A 20,780-nucleotide genomic window follows, 5' to 3' on the forward strand; every position below is an offset into this window, starting at 1 on the left:
ATACTGCGCACAAACATTTGTAACTTATAGGTAATTAAAGTGTTAACATATGTTTACTCAATACTTAATCACGAGTTAATTAAGCAGCAATTTGCGAACTCTAATGTAAATCGTTGCTGCAAGTGAAATGGGGTCTTCGCTGCAGCTCCAACATTAACATTTATGTGCTGGAGGTGTAGCAAACACTTAAGCAGGAGAGGAAAGAAAGAGCAAAGCCAGCTTTTTCAGGATAAACTTAAGCTTTCAAAAATATATAATCAAAGACACAGCAGAGCTAGTGGTAGTCACAGTAATACAAAGATATATGGTCTGATGCATTTCTCTTCCCAGCATCAGCAGTCTCGCCATTTTGTAGAGAAAAAAAAAAGAACTGAAATTCCCTGAGCAATGCAGAAGAAATGATAGATGTGGGCAGCTTCAGAAACATTTTTGGGGGGAAATGAGAGCTATGTCCAGCATTTCCTACTTAGAGGGAATATCTCACTCCCAAAATCAAAGAAACATATTACAAAAACATGTACTCATGCGACTTTCAGCTCAGCCTTCCTCCCAACTACTTCTCCAAAAACACTAAGCCTCATTCACGTGGTTTGGAGCTGCAGGATTAAGATGTATTTAGATCCTTCACTAAGGAAAAATGTAAACATACTGCGTTACAAGTGAAAGTCCAGCATTTAAAAGTAAAAGTACAAAAGTATATTCTGCAAAATGTACTTAAAGTATTGCAGTAGTGCAGAAAAGTGGACCTTGTGACTTCTACCTGGCATTTTTGGACTGTTAACACTGAGGCATTAATGCATAAGCAGCATTTTACCATTGTAGCTGGTCAGTGTGGAGCTGCTTCATTAAGAGTCATGGTCATTTGTTCCAAACCTTTGCATTGAACCCCCTCTGAAGGATCATAAGATAAACTGAGGGCTCGTGAGATGATTGATGAGGTTGAGGCAGTCTTTGCTGGAGCTGACATATAGTGTGAGATGTAACTACTTTAAGTACATTTACTGAAGGATGCTACTTAAGTACAACTGTAGTTACTTTCATATTATTAGCTAGTAAAATAGTTAATAAATTATAATGTATTACTACAGGTTAAGATGTCCAACAGCGTAGTTAAAGTTAATCCCCCTGTACCAGTATTTCTACATGGTGGCAAATGACAATGGACTCTAAGTGGGGTCACACGCATTTCACAAGCGTTTCATCTTGATTGCGTGATCTTAAAATAAAATGTTAATCAGAAAAGTAACTACAGATAAATGTAGTGCAGTGAAAAATACTGTATTTTCTCTCTGAAATTAGTGGTGTTGAAGCATAAAATGCAAATCAGAAACGTATGTATACTTGCTGTACTTCCTTACCTTCTGCCACTGGTGGCCAGAGCTATAAAAGGATGTCCCCATTACCTTCAGTGGGTGTCTGATCTACTGATTCTCCCTCACTGAAGCCTTGACCTTTATTTTTGAAATGTAGGCTACAAGACCAACGCACCAGCACTGTCTCACACTGCGCGTTCTGCGCTCGGAGCCTCGTGCTTGGCGCAAACCTGCCTCGCACACCTGCCTGGCTCACTGCGGTCCTCCACCTACACCTACACCTCTCCGCGAGCCAGCATCACCTGGAGGGTGAGATCAAAGTGAGTGCAGGCAGAGCTGGACAGCGGTGCCCCTGCGCCTTTAAGGCTGCATGTGGTCTCCATCTCGCTGCTCCCGTGGCAGGCGCTGGAGGTGCACGCTTTCAAAGTTTGACTGGGGAATAGAGGTAACAGTGGAGGCGGCGGCAGCGTCGCCCCGTCGGGAAACAGATACAAGGCAATCACCATCATCCTCCTCATCTGAGGGGGGAGAGACGGGACCGCAGCTCGCGTCCGGCGATAAGAACAATGCGAGAGATGACTGAGCGGATTCTGGATTTCTAAATGGAAAACACAAGAAGGTTAATATAATCCAGTGTTTGGAGAAAGGAGGGACTCCCGGCTGCAGCCTGCCTGCCCCCCTCCCTCAGCCATGCCGCTTGTGCTCCGCACGCTGTTGTTCGGCTTTGTTACGCTGCTGGCTGTGGTTCTGATAATAGATGATATTGCAGAAGTGGAGGAAGAAACTGCGTAAGTAGCCCACCGTGGTTTATCCATGCATGGCGTGCGTGTGCGTGTGCGCGCGTGATCCATTGTTTTCTTGTCCAGCAGGTTTGTTCCTCCAGGCTTTCCTCTCAGCACTGGATGTGTGAAGTGGTAGTGGGTGAAATAAATGTGTGAAATAAATGAGTTTATTTGAATTGAATGGAAGTTTGGAGTTGAAGGTGGAGTGTGTGTGCTTTGTTTCTGCCTTTGTAACACTTGGGTGCAGCAGCAGCAGCTGCTCCGACAGCAGCCTGCCCGGGTCTCCAAGGATTAGGCTATTTGTCTTGCAGCAGGCTGCATGAGGGATAGGATACGTTTACACTACAAGAGAGAGAGGAGTGTGTGTGTGTGTGTGTGTGTGTGTGTGTGTGTGTGTGTGTGTGTGTGTGTGTGTGTGTGTGTGTGTGTGTGAGAGAGAGAGAGAGAGAGAGAGAGGGAAAGGGGGCAACAGATTGGAAACAAAAGAGGCTTTCCTTTCTTTTCTTCTTCATTTTCACACTTTGAAATGTTGAGCAGTGCAGCAGAAATCTTCCAAGTCTCACACACACACACACACACACACACACACACACACACACACACACACACACACACACACACACACACACACACACACACACACACACACTGCCCCACGTGCATTTGGCCTGCAAGAAAATACATCTCTAATTTAGCCTGAAAATACTTGTCTCACGTTGGAAAGCAAGCAGACCTCAGCAGTGCATCCTCCTCTCCTCTCCTCTCCTCTCCTCTCCTCTCCTCTCCTCTCCTCTCCTCTCGTTCTCATCACGATCATCTCAGCTATAAAGATGCTGTGTTACCTGAATAGCAGAAACCACTTTTGTTTTCTCTGTGAAGCTTTTGGATTTTCGCATTTCCCCTTCAGCAAGAACATTCTGTTTTGAATGCAATTACCCGGCTGTGGCTCACGTCGTAATGAGGTCATATTGGTGTGTGATTCGCCGTGGGAGAAGAACCAGAACCAATTCCACTTGTGCATAAATGCAGCTTAATACAATTATATATTTAAAGCCACCAGGATTGTAAAATGAGTGCAAGCGGCCCACCTGTGTGTCAGAGCAGCACTCACCTGATTCAGTTTCCAACTCTGTCGTTCACACAGCTGCTGCCTGCTTGTCATGATTTTATCAGATGTGACCAAGGTCATGATTGTGAAACAGACTGGTGCTTAAAAATCTGAATGCACATAAAGGGTGTTTACTGTAAATGCATCTCAGCTGGCGTATTCAACACCAACTGTGTAAAGAAAACCTCCTTTCAGTATAATGGGGCTCCATTAAGGCCACATTTCTGCTCATTACATCAGCAAATGGGCCCACAGTGGATTGCTCTAAAAATACCTTGATGTGCTTTTCACCTTCATTTTGTCTTAAAAGACAGACGTACAGTATGCCGGCTGTTCAATACACTGGGTGCATTATTGTTACATGATATGATTGCAGGAAGGATTCAAAGCTTCCGTCCATTATCAGCCAAGACTTCAAGCTGTACAGCCTGTGATTCAATCTAAATCTTCTTTTTTTTCTAGAAATAATGGACATTCAAAGAAGACAAGCTTGCACAGGCTCATCCCTAAACCACAAAGGTCTGAAATCCAATTATCTACACACACAAACACACACACACACACACAAGCGTAGATACATATAGCTGTACACCTCCAGAGCTCGCTGGTCTTTCCATAGCTTCAGCTGACATTGGTCATTTAACTCCTTAGCAGTCTTGAACGCAGTGACTCATTCGCAGCGAGTGTCTCATTACTTTTTTCAGAAAGGAGGCAGCTGCTATAAATACCCATCAATCTGCTGGTATCTATGTTATGACAAAAAACTTCTGCCGTCAGGATAAAGCTGAATTAAATTTCAAATAAAATGCTGTTTGTCAAATAATGTCATTTTATTGCGTTGAGATTATTCTGAGCCTCATTCAAGCCACGTCAGGGGAAGTCAGTTTTGTTTGTATGCACAGTTTTGCAGGATTGTATTCAGATCCTTAAGTGAAAGCAGCAGTACCTCTATGTAAAAATACTGCATTCTGCTTAATTGTCCTTAATTAAAGGTACAAAAGTAATGTATTTAAAGTGTCAGACATGCTGTTTATGCAGACAATGGCCTACGTGAGTGTTATAATATGACATGTTTTGTTATTAAATCACTATCCCTGATGTTGTGTTTAAGGTCTGGTTAGGTTTTGGCACAAAAACCACTTGGTTAGGGTAAGGAAGAGATTGTCCCTTTAATCTGAGCTAAATCTCTTTGTTACCTTTCATAAGAATTTCTATATTATGTATATGAAATGTTAATTTAACGTATGGATGGTTTGCAGAAACATAGAATGCCAACATTTTATTCAGGCGACTTGGCTGACCTTCAGAGAAAACATTTAATTGAGAAAAAAAAGAGGGACCGAATAACAAAGCCTTTGTTTCTTATTGATCAGTACTTAAAAGATGAACACCGTGTGTCAATAACAGGCCTCTCTGTTCCCATTTAGAAAGGCTGCGGTACACATGGATCCGACTGCTTTGACAAGATTGAGCAAAGATACAAATCGTCTCAGTCAGAACTACAATAACACTGCCAAGTTCTCCTCAAACAACTGGACCTTCAACAAGACCCTCTCCAACCTCATCAGGCAGACTCATCACCCTCCACAATTATCTCAGCATTTTCACACTCGTCTAAGCAGAGTCTTCCATAATAACTACACTTTCTCTTTTCCACAGGAAGAATATTCTGAGGTTTCTTGATCCCGAGCGAGACATCTCCATTCTGAAGGGCACGCTGAAGCCGGGAGATATCATCCACTATGTTTTTGATCGCCACAGCACCACAAACATCTCAGAGAATCTCTACCGTCTTCTGCCAACTGTGTCCCCCATGAAGAACCAACATCACAGGCGCTGTGCTATTGTGGGAAACTCTGGCATCCTGCTGAACAGCAGCTGTGGACCCGAGATTGACTCTCACGACTTTGTTATCAGGTATTATTTTGTTCCACACAAACGCCGAAAGTGATTTCAGAGCTGGAAGTCTTCCACTTGAAATCAATCATGAAACATGCAAGTAAAAGTGGACCGTTATTGAAATTGATTAGCACATTAGTTTCAGCGTTAGGTTTATCTCACTTTGCTGAGAGTATAATTCATTCACTTTCTGGAGCTCTCAGTTTTAATTCGGGTTTAAGAGTCAGTGCTCACGCAGCTGGAAATATATTAATTGCACTTTTGAAAAAGCTGTCAAAGCTTTTTAAATGATTTAAAGTTGAAAACAAACTGCCAGACGGAGAGCAATTAAATGCATGATTATACATGAAACTGACGTTTTGAAAAGCATTTGCAGCAGGCAGAAACACATTGTGCTTGTCAGAGAAACACTGACACTCTCAGGGGCCCTGCTCTCATTTACCGGAGAATTCTGTTTGTGAAGCCATCAGCTGCCTCTGTCTCGTGTTTGGGTGTAAGCAAAGGAGTCACGGAGCGGGTTATTTATCACTATTCAGACTTGTCACTGGAGGAAAATAAATCAGTCTGGGGTTATATTATCATAGAAGATGCCAAAAAGAGGAGTACTCTGGTTGGGATGCTGTGGACAGTGAGGAATAATCTAACAAAACACAATCTGCAGTGAGAAACATGCTCTCATGAATCAATGACGTTAATGCTGTATAAATGGAGCAGGAAGTAGCTGTCTGGTAGCACCTCATTGAGCTGATTGAGCCTGGAAATCCTTTTTATGTCCCTTTTTTTTCAGTTCAATTGATTCTGCTGTCTGCGTATCTTGTGTTTTATAAGTGCTGCGATGTTATACTGATGAGGAAGAGGTCATGATTTCTAGACTCCAGCAGCATGACAATAATGCCCGGGCATGGCGGTAATGGTCGGCTGAAGGCAGACAACAGGCGTTGTGGCATTTTGAGAAGCTGAGGAATTTGCTCTGGCATTCACGTATCGGATAGAGAGATAATGTCTCAGCTAAATATAGTCCCCTGTCCTACGCTTGCTTTCCACGTAATAGGTTGACAGGTTTGGAGTACAACTTATCAGTTTATGATAACTTAATGGAATCATTTGGTGTTTCAAAAATACATTTTTGACGCCATGTTTTTCATGTGTTCTTTGAACCCACTAAAGCAGGCGCATTAGCTGTTATGACAGCAATCATTCAGCTATAAAAGAACACATGCATCCGTAAATTTAGTGATTCAGAAGGTTTCAAATAAACCAAAGAATTCATTCTCCTTTACCTTTTCTTACACTGAACAAAAAACCTCCTCGAATTATCTGAAAAGCTGATGTTTTGGAGATACGTGGTTTTCACTGCACGGCGACAAGCATATCAATGGGTAAATTAGAGCATGCGAAGTTATTATGAACAAGCACTCCTGTGTGTGTGTGTGTGTGTGTGTGTGTGTGTGTGTGTGTGTGTGTGTGTGTGTGTGTGTGTGTGTGTGTGTGTTTCTGCCGCACACTTTCTTTTAGAGAATAGAGATGCTTCACTGTGAAGGTAATTATGTGTTTTCTGGCATTTATTTTGAGGCAGAGGTTAACATCAATTAACGAAATGCCATCCTCTGCTCTTCTGCTGAATTTCACTTGTGTTTCTGCTCTGTTTCACTGCTGGTGCACATTTCTGCAGGGAAAATGGTTCGAGTAGCTTGAGGACAAAGACAGACGAGTGAGAAATGAAAGGAAAAAGCAGAATAAAAGTGTCTTAAACCTCTTTCAAAAACAGTTTCAGGTAAATTACTTGGATTTACCACAATTAATTCTCACTATTCACACATGTAAGTACATTCAGGAACATTTCCATCTTGCTCCTTTTCATACACGTCATGACAATACTGGAACAGATGGGGCGAGGGACAGTCCAGCAGATGTCCAGCGGTATGAATGCTAACCGCCATGAAACTCAACAGAAGAAGAAGATAGGGGCAATTCCCAGTGCTCTTGTGTTGTATTTAATCTTCAACAAGTTTGTGCGACAAGTCTTGTTTTTTTCACGATCTATTAACCATAAAGAAGTGGCGGATTCAAATATGTCGTCAGTGGAGGCTTGTGATTGGTTTGCTTGCTGAAAGCGTCTTTCATCAGAGAGATGTGACCCTTTATGACTTTCAATCACAACACAGCCGCACCAGCCTCTATCCCTGAAATGTTACTCGGTTTCAAGGTGGAAAACTGGTGGTCCTGTATGTCTGACGTTAATATTCAAGGACATGAGGATAATGAGCTGTCATTGTAACGTGTACATTTAGCTTTGGCTTTCATTTAAGCTCCACTCTGAGTCTGAGACTGTGAAGGCCACAGCATATGAACTGAATGTGATTCTTATGTTCTGTATTGGAGCATTTGCATGAATATTTCTCCACTGATTTGTTTCAGTGATCCCCTTAATTTGTCTCCATCTATACATACATTTTAGCAAAACAAATGAGGAACAGGCTCTGCTTGCTGCCTTTACATTAAAGTCTTTCGAAATCCTTTAGGATTGAAGTTTCCTCTCAAATATTGTTCAATTAAATCATTAACATTCCAAGATACTTTGGGCTGTGCTCTCCACAGCGTGCTTGTTAAAAAAAAATGTGACGTGGTGTGTGGGATGTCAAAGCTTTAACTGTCTAAAAAGGGAGAGGAAAGCTTGTGTTGTCTGTCTCCCCTTCAGAGAATTTGTTCTTGTAATGTTTACACCAAGCTGGTGTCAAACCGTGTTGGTCTTACACTAAATGCTTAACATTTGCTTTGTTTGCAGATGTGTATGTGTATTCAAGTTTATCTATGTAGCTCAATATAACCAATCACAATTTGCCTCAATGTAAAGCAATGTAAAAAAAAATGGAATGGAAGAGAGGTTCAGAACAAAAGATCTTTCTATTTAGGAAATCATTTCACATTTGTTTGCCCTGAGGTGTAACCTGGCGCCGGTGGAGGAATACTATCGGGACGTGGGGTGGAGAACCAACTTGGTGACCATGAACCCTTCGGTGGTGCAGCGGGCCTTCCAGGACCTGGTCAGCGAAGAGTGGAGGGATCGCTTCTTGCAGCGGCTTCGAAGCCTCAGCGGCAGCGTGCTGTGGATCCCGGCCTTCATGGCCAAGGGGGGAGAGGAGCGCGTGGAGTGGGCCCTTCGGCTCATCCTGCTGCACACTGTGGACGTCCGCACCGCCTTCCCCTCACTGCGGCTTCTCCACGCTGTCAGAGGGTAAGATGCAGCTCAGGCTCACAGCTGCTGCTCCTGGTGTGCTGCGTCTCATAAGAACACCTGTGAGCAGCATAATGAAGGGGTTGGCATACTCTGATCTGCAACCCAGGTGGCTATTTTTAAACAGCGCATTAAAGCTGATAACCAGGGCCAGCGCTTTGCTCTCTCCTCACTCAGGGCGCACCTCAAGTCGTCACGCTGAATCTATCTTGATCAAGTGTGAAATTTGGCTTTGTGTGTTTGACTCTGTCTATTTTAACAGTCTATTTTATGTTTGATTTGGGTGCTGGGATCAATCATTGATGTCTTTGTCTCTCTCTGGCAGACATTTTGGGAAATGTCCTTATTTGCTTTCTTGCAAAGAGTCAGATGGGAAGATCAATAGTAGCCTCCTGCTTGTGTGGCTAATAAGAAGCAGGAGCCATACTGCAAGAGGGGGGAACCTAGTCCCGCCCTCTTCAAACTTCAAAAATATACCCACTAACACCTCCAAGGCCCACTATATCACATTATATCTGTGTTTAATCCACACACAATCAGAAATGTGGCAACAGTCTGCAATCATGCCAGCAGCTTTGTGAGGCTGTACTGAGGCACAGTGCTTTGAGCTAAATGCTAATGATAACTGCTAACATCCTGATGTTTATCAGGTATCGTTTGCGCATTCATTATTTTAGTTTAGTGTGTTAGCATGCTCACAGTTGCTAATGCACCAAAGTACAACTGAGGCTGATGGGAATGTTATTACCAGCTGTAACAGTGTGGCAGGGAAATTGTTCACTTTGCGAGTGTGTGTGTGTGTGTGTGTGTGTGTGTGTGTGTGTGTGTGTGTGTGTGTGTGTGTGTGTGTGTGTGTGTGTGTGTGTGTGTGTGTGTGTGTGTGTGTTTGTGTGTGTGTGTGTGTCAATCATCAGGGCAAAATGTGGTGCTGGAGGCACCTATTGTCGCAGGAACTACCACTCTGTCTGTCTGTTGTCAGCGCAGTAGCTTCACAGCTGTGCAAGATGCAGCCACAAAACTTGACAGATCTGTAGTTGAGATCAAAATGACAGCTGAGTTCAAAGATAGTTGTGTTCTAAGCTAGGGCGCCAGAAATATGGGGGGGTAACATTTATTTTGAGTGGTGGTTCACTGAATCCAAGGTTCAGTCATTCCCAGTCACTCTAAGATATTAAGTGAACCAAGCTATGAAACAACTTGGCTTTGATCAGTGCATCAAAGAAACAACTGCAGACAATGGACCTCTTCATTGATCACATCTGCTGCAAAAGAGTGTGTCCTGAAATCCTCACAGATGTTGTCAGCGCCTACTGCTCGGACCATGATTTCACAGCAGTGATTGTTCCTCAGGATACATGACAGCTTTTTAGCTGTTGGACATTCAATATTCATGATCTTGCCAAACAACTGATCATTTATCTCTTAGCAATAATGATGTATTCTACATTCACAAACGAGGGAATATTTCGGCAAAACACACATATATGTCTGGACTAACAGGTTAAAAGCTGATCATGGGAGGATGGTTGGCATATTAAATAAATCTGGCACAGTTCACCTGTTTCACCAAAGTCACTTTTCTCATGTCGTGTTCGATTGCACCATACATGCTGATTTGGGGTCATGGCTGGTGGGATTCCATCACTTTACATAGTTTTGCAGGTATTTGCTTCCAAACCAAAGTACTGGACAAATTAACATGGGTTCATTCTGAAGGGGACATGCATGTCTGTACCACCTATTTCACGCAGGAACACAAACGTCAGCCTCATGATGATGAAAAGTCTCATCCAGTCATTGTTGGACCAAAGTGGTGGACTGACTTTTGAGCCAAGAATCTGACCTGTCTAAAAAGAATAGTTTGTACTTTTACCGGGAGTCACATGCTTTGACTATTTCTCGGTGATCAACAGCAGTGACTTCCCAGTGTCTTGTCTTCATGGTGAGGTTACCAGGCAACCAGCAGAGACGCTGTGTGTAAGTGCGGAGCAGATGGATAAACTGCTCTTCGTCATATTGATCTTCTCATCTAACGCTCTGCAAGAAAGCGACTAAGTGCATTTCGCAAAATGTCGAGCTATGAAAATGAAGGAAAACATTCATTTGCGAGGAGATCAATTTGCTGCATGATTCAGTTATGGACAAAGTATTTGTTAGCTGCAGATTGTGCTATTTAGATACTGTTGTGGACAGGCTGGTGCAGTTGCTCGGGAATAGCGCAGATGATAAGCAATGCTGTTAAGCTGTTGTATAACAGGACTTCTATATTTTGTTAATCCTTATTATTTGTTGATTTATCATAGAGCTGGCCAAGGATCTTTTTTGAGGAATGCTTTTTGTCAGATCCAGCCTCTGCTGCCTTCAGGCTTTTAAAAAATCTCTCTCTCTCTGCAAATTTTTCTGCTGTCCTTGCCTCACTGTCATCACAACGAGGCTCTGTTCCGGATCTTTCCTGCGTTGCTCAAAGCGTAACAGCCACCACTGGTCAGTGACCAAATTATGCCATTTTCTATGCCCCAACAAACACTCTGTATTGCAAAGAGGTAGAACTGGGCCATGCGGTTAATCGTCTGTAAGATCAGTGTTTTACAAGAGAAAATAATTAGCCTGAAATTTTCCTGGAGATAAAACATACGCCTTTGTCCTTTTTATAGTTGGGTCTGATAAATGATCCCCCTGAACGTGTCCTTTTCTCAGTAAGGCTGATCCTTAAATCTCCATCAGGTGCAGTAGAGGACAAAGGATTCGCTCATAATTCCTCCACCCAAATGCCACACCAGACCGTTTCGCCGGTAATTAGACCACCTTCCTTTTCTGCTTGTTAAAATGCTCATCACCTGCTGACTGTAAACCTGCCCACTGTTTGCCCTTCATGGTGCATGAGCTGCTTTAAATAGTACAACTTCTGCATCTCGACATGACCTTCCACACTCACCACGGAGTGCACAGCCGGAGGAGGCAGCCATAGCCTCGAGGCTGGAGAAGTGGACAAGTGGAAAGGAAACTGAAGTTTGGGCAAGTGAACATCTGACCAGCTGCCCCTGAAGCTGCTGCTGAGGGCAGCGTGCGGCATCTCGCCGTTATATGAGCTCCTAGGTCACCTGAAGAATGCCATTGTGTGCGACTGTGTGCTGTGCTGTGTTAAAAGTCTGCTGCAGTGGAAGGACATATGTGCTCAGCAAACACGCAACAAGTCATTTAATCATACATTCAGCCATTAAGAAAGATAAGTCGTGCACTAAAAGCTCTGCCAATGTGATGAGATCCATTTTTCACACATTATTTCAGGAGCGTCTTTGTCTTGAAGCTAGACAAATAGAAATGATTGTTTCCTGCACAGATGGCAGCAAGGAAATGGAACTAGACTCAAGGTTTTTTGAACGAGTTTGTTTTGAATTGGACGTGTGGAATTATCTTGTTTTACTATGTTAGGAAAAGAGGCTGCAAAAAGAAAAGTCAGAAAAGAGTGAAACATTTCTTCTGATTGCTTATTTTGTCTCATCGGCAGTGCAAAATCCAAAGAGATTTATTTTACGATGACATGAAACAGAGAAAAGCAGGAAATCTTCACATTTGAGAGGCTGGAATCAGAAAATATTTCTTGATAAATGACTTAAATGTTCGATTTTTCCTATCAAAATTGGCGATCAATTAATTGACCGACTGCTTCAGCACGAGTTAAAAAATAAGATTTCAGACTGTTGCAGTAAATGGCTTGTTAAGAGGGCGAGTTTTGCACTTCATCCACTGAGCGAGCAGAAGAAAAGAAAAGGTCATTCATTGATTATCTGTGAGCAGACAGCTCTTGAGGGGGCAATTTGGTGGTCTGCAACAGAGTAAACATATTCAGCAAACACTAAATGTTTACTTGTGTGACTTTTTAGGATTCAGCTCCACTCTCCGTGCGACAGCATGCTGAATATCCGGCTTAATATCAAAACCCAGAGGGAGAAAGGTGTTAGCCAATGACATAAGAAAAAAGCTCTGGAGACCTCGAACATGTTATGCTGTATTTGTAGTATAGGAGACAGTAAAAGGAGTCAGTGAAGCAGCCAATCACACAGTGCATGTCTTTGCCAACAGGTATTGGCTAACCAACAATGTGCACATCAAGCGTCCGACCACCGGCCTCCTCATGTACACGATGGCCACTCGCTTCTGTGAGGAGATCCACCTTTACGGCTTCTGGCCCTTCCCACTCGACCCGCGGGGCAAACCAGTCAAGTACCACTACTACGACACTCTAAAGTACGAGTACACTTCCAGCTCGAGTCCTCACACCATGCCTTTGGAGTTCAGGACCCTGAGCACATTGCACAGACAGGGGGCGCTCCGGCTCCACACTGGGACCTGTGATGTCGAAAGGAGGGCACAGATGGAGCTCAAGAGCAAATAGCTGGATGGGAGAGGAGCAGACTGTGGAAACAGATGTCTTGGGACAGTACTTTTATGAAACTTGAATTAACTTATTTCCAGTTAGTGGAACAACCTTTTTCTATTTGGAGCCTTTTGGTGACTTGTTTCAATGCTGTGTTTTACCTTTTACTGAGATTTCTATGGCAACCTTTAAAATGATGAGACCCTTTTTTTCCAGCTGGTGTAACTGAAGATCCTGTCATGACCATCTGTCGGCCCCTTATAGCTGCCACAGCCCACCCAGGCTCTCGGCATGGTTAAAGTTATGGATTAAAGATTCAGAACACATACAACCTCAATTCCAAAAAAGTTGGCATGCTGAATAAAACAGAAATAAAAACAGAATGCAATCATTTACAGACTGTTTATCATCAACAGTTTTCCAAAGTGTTCCTGAGCCCATGTAGTAACATCCTTTATACGATCATGTGTTCACAAAGTGGTGAACCTCGCTCCATCCTCGCTTCTGAACGACTGAGCCTTTCCAGGATGCCCCTTTCATACCCAATCATGATCCTATCACCTGTTACCAATGAACCTGTTTACCTGTGGAATGATCCAAACAGGTGTTTTTGGAGCATTCCACATCTTTCAGTCTTTAGCTGCTCCTGTCCCAACTTGTTTGAAACATGTTGCTGCATCAAATTCAGAATTAGCAGATATTTACAAAAATCAGTGAAGTTGATGAGGTCAAGCCTTGAATATATTGTCTTTTGCACTATCAGATGAGTATATGTCAAAAAGGACGAGCAAGTTATCACACTCTGTTTCATTTATGGTTTGCACAGCACCAACTTTTTTGAACTAGTGTTTGTAACTTTTTTTCTAAATTACTCAAGAGACACCATGTATTAATATTCCCAGTTTATGGCATGATAGGGCTCCATTAATAATGTGTCATAATGTTCTCAGCACGTCAGCAGCATGAAGAGCTGTTAAGGCAACAAATGGCTGTTGTGAGTCACTGGTTGGGCCACAAGATGGAAGCACTTAATAATCAGGGAGACAGATGATAAAAGAAAAGAATGTCGGTAACCTGCTCAAACACTAGTTTTTATGATGACGAACCCTTTTGATTATGATCTTTTCAAAGACTTCATGTGACGTTTCAAACTTGTGATAAGACTTTTTCCTCTGATGGAGAACATTTTAATGCTTTTGTAGCTTCTTATAAAGCACCTTAGCTGGTGTTCAGACAGGTATTCACAAGAGTCCAGTCCACCAGAACTGCCATGTGATACGTTTCGGTTCCCCTGAGAGCCAAATGAAGGACTGGAAGCACGTTGAACTGTATTCAGTTTCTGTGAGGATAAAGGAGGAGTGTCCCAGCTGCTCACATAAGAATGTTTACACAGACTCACACAGTAAACTCGCTTTGTCAACTTCTGTCAAAGAACACCAGCCCTGTTTCTGCACTGGAAGTGTTGAGGTCTAGTTGCATCGTGGTAGCAGGAAGAGCTTTGCTTTTTATTTTTAACGAATGTATCAGTGATATTCTTGCAAACGCCGTGAGAAGTGAACCCTGTAATGTGCTTTAAATTCATTCCTATAGTTTCAGTGCAGTAACACAGCTGATGACTGCCTTTGCTCATTTGAAATAATGTACTTGTATAGTTGTATGTTTGGGCTTGTACTGAACTCATATACTGTAGGTTGATATAGATATTTGTGGATTTAACTGAAGTTAGCAGTATTTTGTGCCTCCTATCAATAAATTTGACTATTTAAAATTGTACCATTCACACACCCAGAAGTATGTTCAGGGTTTATCCATGTTATTCTTAACAGAAAGAAAATGAAGAGGTATGTGTTTGTTTAATAGTGCCGCTCACTTCTGAAACCCATATATGAATGCAAACATGCAAAAAGCAATATTTTATGAGAGACTTCAGGGAAGAAACTCAAGATTGTGTTTATTTTAAGGCCAATACTAGACTGATTTCTCAAAGCAATACATACATTTAATGCTAATTTGGTTTATATTTTGTTCGTCCAAGCTCCATCTCAGTAAAAGTCTCAGTAAAAATCCAGTTGTTCATTAACTTGATACTGGGCTTTTTTTGCCAAACATTTTGGATATTTTTCTGCAACAAAATGCCTCTGTTAATAAGAACTGACAGAAGTATTTGAAATATTTGAGGAGCTCTGCAGCTAAACAAGCAGCCTCTCATGCGCTTCCAGTCATGTGATTTATCTATAAAAGAGTTGTTTTGGCAGGATGCATATAGGCCTGCACCGCCACTTCACTTTAGAATAAACATGAAAGTTGTACCAGAGACGTCAGCAGTCTGAAGCAATGAAAGGCTTATTTGTGAAAGCTCATCTGAGCTCGGCAAAAATAGAGCCATTCTATGACCAACACAATTAAGTTTATTAACTCAGAATCTGGAATTTAGAAAACTTTGTGCACACACATAGTTTCTGCTCTGCTGTGAAACTGTCAGGGTTGTGCTGTATAGTTTTACCTTACTTGTCTTATATGTCTGTTTCCATCTGTTTAATGACAAACAGGGGTACGTTTTTGCATGTCTGTCTTGCCTTGATACATTCGATTTCAATTTTTTTGTGTTTAAAATATTCAATGTGACTCAAGGACACTGAAATTGTGCAGTTGCGACAACCTGAATGTACTTTTCTGTGACAGTAAACACACAAAAGACCAGAATGGAAAAAAAAATAACACTTCAAGCCTCTCCCTTAAAACGACTGAACACTTCAAAGGAAGCAATTTTATTTCAGTAGTGTTTTCAGACAAATGGAAACTGAGGAAGCAGCCGTGGGTACACACACTGTAACATCTCTGTGTCAAAGAAAAAGAAAAAAAGCAGGAACTTGTTTTCAATAAACTTCCAAAACAGTTTGAACACTGAACTTCGTTTTTGCTTTGACTGTGGGATTTGGGTGATTAACTAGTCTGCAAATAGCTTCCACGATGACTTTGATTCATTTTACAAGAGGAACTTTCTGCAGCTGATGATTCAGTACTAATAAAAGTCCACAATTAGCATCTTTAAATGAGCAGGCTTTTTCCACAATTTCACAGCTTGAGATAAAATAAAAGACGTTGCCAAGATGGGAGAGGATAACGGTGCCAGGCTGACAAACCCGCCTGAGATGAACTGCAGAGGCACAAAACTGGTTCTGCAGTTTCCTGCACGCACAGTGAAAGACTGAAACTAAACATGACACAATACTGACATGGACAGTGTTCGTACGGTCTGCAGCCAGCAGTCTGATTAAGAACATGACATCAAAAAATATAGTTGAAAGTTTGATTCGCATGTGATTCAATGTATGATTCAAAAACCTGGTCAGACATTCACACACACTCCCGCACAGGCTTGTACATCATTGACAATGAACATATCCAGTCAAAAACAAAGGAAAATACACAACGCTCTTTCTCCTGGAAAGAAAATGTTCAATAGGTTGTACAAGATTGCCCGCAGCCGTTTCTCTTCTTTTCTTCTGTCAGCTATGGGTGGAGGTCATTTGGAAACAGCTGCACCTGCAGGCCACCGTGCACTTTGGATTAAAACAGAAGGTCACCCACTCTCACATTTGCTGCAGAAACCTAATCTAGGTCTCCTCTGCATTGTTGTTACTTTAATTACATTTCGAGTGCAAGGAAGGTTCATTTACTTTAAATCAGATTTTTGGTTCATTATTGTGTCATGTACTTGAATGACAACAAATCCTACCAACCAAATGTCAGACGTCCATCAGCAGTCACAGCCAGCGTTGCCTTCACTCAAGGAGACATACTGGGTTAGAGTTCGGTTTAGTAGCTGGCAGTGGGTTCCGGTTTTTACCTCTGCAAGCTGCTACTACATCTAAAATAATACATTTAATACACTGACAGCAAAGGAAAATCACATTAGAGGAGAATGGCTTACATGTTTTAACTGATTTCTAAAAAATTTGCTCAATTCTTCCAAAATATTAAATCCAGTTGACGAGATCTGCATGGCACCTAGGAGCAACTCCTCAGGGGAAAAAACAGCCCTTTTCAAGTTAGACATTACAAGAGTCAGTGAGCTATTAATGGACGTTATAGTGGGAGAGACTTCACATAACACTGAACAAGCCGTTCACATGCTATCTCAAGTATCAGATAGCAGGCTTTGGGGATCTTTTTAAATGAGTTATTAGACATTATGTGGTAATATAACATTGTTTTGATTTAGAAAATAAGACACTGTGGGTGCGACAACACCGCTGCCATCTTCAAACCTGCTTTTCAGCAGTTACTTAAATGCAGTTGTCACATGACTGAACACACCTGATCACAACAGATTACAGCACTCACATTCAAAGCTAATGGATTTATCCCATAAACACCTCACAAATGTGTCCTGGCAATATTCTCTGAGCTTTTAATCAAATTTAGAAACATTAAAACTCCCGCTGAGATAGCAGCAAAACAGGAATGTCAAAAACAAAAAAAATAAAATAAAAAACACGCTTACTCTGTACATTAGGGCAGAACGCCTTCAGTATATATGCACAATAAAGTGGTTAGTAGATAGAGATATATTTGGTATGAAAGTATACTTAAAATATAATTACTGTATATCACTAGAATCTGCATAGATGCAGAATATTTTATTTGAATAAAATATTTTCTGTGCAATATTCGTTTCATGTCATCGTTTTATGCATTAACTGACTGAAGTGTGATTAATCCTGCGTTTTAATATGAGCAGCTCATTGCTTCAAAGCAGGCAGTGGTTCCTAGTATAACCTCGTCAGCCCAACGAACCGCAGCTCAAGTGTAAAAATTAAATGGAAACGACAAAAACAAGACTTGCTATGGGCGGCTGAACTCCAAGTCACAGACAGCCTGGTTACTGAATGAGTTCAGAGAATAGCCACAGCATGACGCCTCCTGATTTAATATTCCAGAGAACTGTGCAGGCTATTTGGGCCTCATGGTTGAAGCGTCACTAAAGCAGCAAACAATGATATCTATGCGGCGCCAGTCCTTTAAACACAGATAAAAGCCATGCACAGGCAGCATATGAATTTGCTGATTCGGTCAGACTTGGCAACACAAAAATACAGAGAATCACTTGAGTTGTCTTGGGCAAAACGGGAATGATCAAATATTGATGTCCATGCTGGGATTCACCTGTAAAAAAAGAAAAAAAAAGCGAGAGCTCACAGTTACTTGACAGAATTTTATCTGGCGTAACTATCTACACTCTGAGGCGGAAGCACGTTGGCCTGCAGAGTCCTGCCTGACTTGGAAGTGAAGAATGTCAGGTAAACAGGACATCATATCTTCCTTTGAGGAAGTGGTTGTGTGTTAAAGAACAATAGAAAGGACGGAAGGGTGAAACCTAATGTCAACATTGCATGAACTAAAACAGTGTTTCTTTAAAATAGCATGTTTCTTGGAGAACAGCGAGCGGCTCAAGTTTTAAATGCACTCTGAAATAGCTATTCTGCCTGTGTGGTGCTGTACAAAACAGAGCCACAAAGGGCTTGAGCTGGAGCAGTTGTAGGGACATATACTGTAAAGATCCATCCCTGTAGAAATAAAGGGCCAAAGTGCGTATTATGGACTACATTATAATGGCCCTATCATGCTTTATAGTGGTCAATATCTCCACTGCTACAGCATCTCCACTGCATAGGTAAAACAGGCCTAACTAGTCTGATATGTGTACAACTTCAATGAGATAAACCCTACAGTCTTATTCAGGCAGCAGAAACAGAAGGAAAAGACAAGTTTTCCCTGTTTTTCGAATGACAAGAACTTCTTACCCTTTAGGTAATTAAAAAAGACCAAACCTGTATTTGACGTCAAAGAGGGTTGAGTCATCCTCATCGTCGTTGTCCTCATTAAGAGGGGCCATCTCCACACGCTCTGCAGGTGTCGTTATAATGTCATATTTCCGTGTTTTTCTGATTCGTCTCCCAGATCTGTGTGAAAGAGCACGGAGGCGAACATGAGGCGAGCAAGAAATAAAACCACACCATTCAGGCTGACAGAGGGAGGTTAAGGTGGGGAGATTTGAGTTCTTACAACCACTTTAAAGCTCAAACTGGCTGCTGAAAGGACTATTTGATTGACCAAATGACACCAATTGTGAGAACTGATTAATCATTGATCACATTCTCTGATGATTTGCTCCTTTTTTCTGTTCGTAAATCAACCTGAAGGGACCCCACTGGGCTCTGGGAACTTGTCATAGTCGTTTTTCACCTCCTAAAATGATCCACTGATTAATCTATCAATGTGAAATATGGCAAGAGTGAAGCTAAAATAAAATCTTTGCGATACATGCAAAGATGCTGGTATGATCAGAAGTGTTAAAAACTCATTGATTTAGGCTGACAGATCACAGACACATTGGATAAAGCAGGTCGCTCAGTCGGTGCCTCCTCTCTACAGCTCCCTGTAACAGGCCCAGACCTTTCCTGAAGGCTTCCGCCGTCACGTTGAGGCTGACCACACGGTCCTAATCGATTCAATCACCAGGATCCCAACTGAGACTTAAATACACCATAATGTGACTGCATCACAGGGCTTACAGCTGCAGAGAAACAGAGGCATGACGCTGCCTACCTGACCACTTTGATGACCAGGCATGTGATGAGAGCAGCTGTTAACACGCAGATGAAAATAACAATGTTTTTCAGAGTTGGGAGGTGCGTCATTAGAGATGAAATCCGGGATCCCACGGCAGCATCTGTCACGTTGTGTGTCAACTCATCTTCGCTGATGATGGATGATGATGATGATGATGATGATGTTGAATTTAACTGCGTCGCGGGTGAAGAGAGAGTTTGTGGTTCGCCGCTGACCCGCCAAAGAGCCGCGATAATTAAAGTTAAAACCAGGTTGTATGTCATCATGATGCTGGAAGAAGAAGATGCAAAAGCGGGGTGTTCTTTCAGTAGTTTCTCCAAACTGGGTGAAGTGCGACAGCAGCTGTCACATCATAGACGATCGGATTACTCAATGTCAGATTTTGCTATTTACACAATAAAAACAATGTGAGACGCAAATATCCATCTCTCCGCTCCTCCAAGCTTTTCCTAATGGCGGGCTTCTGGCTCGTAACTTACAGTTTGCTTCCAAAACGTGTTTCCTTGAGGTGAGTTGGAGCAATTCCTTCCTGATTGTATTAAGACTGCGTGTGGGGATGAGGATTATCCGCCTCCGGAAGGGCTCTGCAGGCTGGCCCGCTGTTCCTAGTGCTGAAGAGGAGCATTATGTGGGCTTGTGCTGCCTTGAAGGCACCCTCGTATTTTCTAAAACCTACAGACCTGCCGTCACCGAGAAAAGGATGTTGGGAGATGGATTTGAAAGAAATGACAAGCGAAAGTTTTTGTTTTGTGGCACATGTTTGGTGACTTCGTTAAAGAATGAATTATATATATATATATATATATATATATATATATATATATATATATATATATATATATATATATATATATATATATATATATATATATATATATATATATATATATATATACTACAATTTAATTACATTGAAAAGTTTATATGCAGGACCAAAGCCAGGATTTTGGATTTACTGAGATAGTGGGTTTTATCATAAAACTTTTATCCCTCAATCTGTTTGGAAATTTGAAAAATATATTTATTTATAAAGGCATTATTCTTCCTTCTCACGTCTATTGAAATAAACTACTGTTGTTCATTTACTTGTGCATTTATTTACTGATATTATATTCTGCATTAAAACAAACATTTCCAATGACAAAATGTTAAAAAAAAAAAAAAAAAAAAAGGTGATATGCGGACTAACTGGACTTCTAAACAAAATAACAACACAATCCCATATTACCGTTTGACACAGTTAACCCATCACAGCTAACACTCGGGTAACATAACATTTTCTAACATTTTCAAACTGCGCTGCACATTTTTCAGGTTGGCTAAAAGTGACAAATTTCCGACAGTACTTGAATGCAGCATTTGTCTGTTTACCAATGAGACACAGCAAAAACAATTTGCCAAGGACAGCAGACGATTGGGTCACGACCAC

At 41.7% G+C, this 20,780-nt stretch overlaps 2 protein-coding genes across 3 annotated transcripts; one reads left to right on the forward strand and one right to left on the reverse strand.

Moving 5' to 3' along the window:
• Positions 1 to 1,475: 1,475 nt before the first annotated feature.
• On the forward strand, positions 1,476 to 15,624 carry st8sia2 (ST8 alpha-N-acetyl-neuraminide alpha-2,8-sialyltransferase 2). Of its 2 annotated transcripts, XM_070971750.1 has the most exons (6): positions 1,476 to 2,101; positions 3,666 to 3,722; positions 4,631 to 4,771; positions 4,863 to 5,120; positions 8,044 to 8,337; positions 12,421 to 15,624. In XM_070971750.1, the coding sequence occupies exons 1-6, from the start codon at positions 2,004 to 2,006 to the stop codon at positions 12,731 to 12,733; spliced, it is 1,161 nt and encodes a 386-aa protein (XP_070827851.1). In that variant the 5' UTR covers positions 1,476 to 2,003; the 3' UTR covers positions 12,734 to 15,624. The 2 variants fall into 2 exon arrangements, with proteins under 2 accessions (XP_070827851.1, XP_070827852.1); XM_070971751.1 differs by lacking the exon at positions 3,666 to 3,722 and having other exon boundaries at positions 1,482 to 2,101.
• Positions 15,447 to 19,961, reverse strand: fam174b (family with sequence similarity 174 member B). Its single transcript, XM_070971752.1, has 4 exons — positions 19,831 to 19,961; positions 19,328 to 19,621; positions 18,550 to 18,681; positions 15,447 to 17,884 (listed from the first exon to the last, which is right to left on the reverse strand). The coding sequence occupies exons 2-4, from the start codon at positions 19,615 to 19,617 to the stop codon at positions 17,881 to 17,883; spliced, it is 426 nt and encodes a 141-aa protein (XP_070827853.1). The 5' UTR covers positions 19,618 to 19,621; positions 19,831 to 19,961; the 3' UTR covers positions 15,447 to 17,880.
• Positions 19,962 to 20,780: the final 819 nt, after the last annotated feature.

This window comes from Chaetodon trifascialis, chromosome 10 (genome assembly GCF_039877785.1).
Source record: "Chaetodon trifascialis isolate fChaTrf1 chromosome 10, fChaTrf1.hap1, whole genome shotgun sequence".
NCBI classification, from domain to species: domain Eukaryota; kingdom Metazoa; phylum Chordata; class Actinopteri; order Chaetodontiformes; family Chaetodontidae; genus Chaetodon; species Chaetodon trifascialis.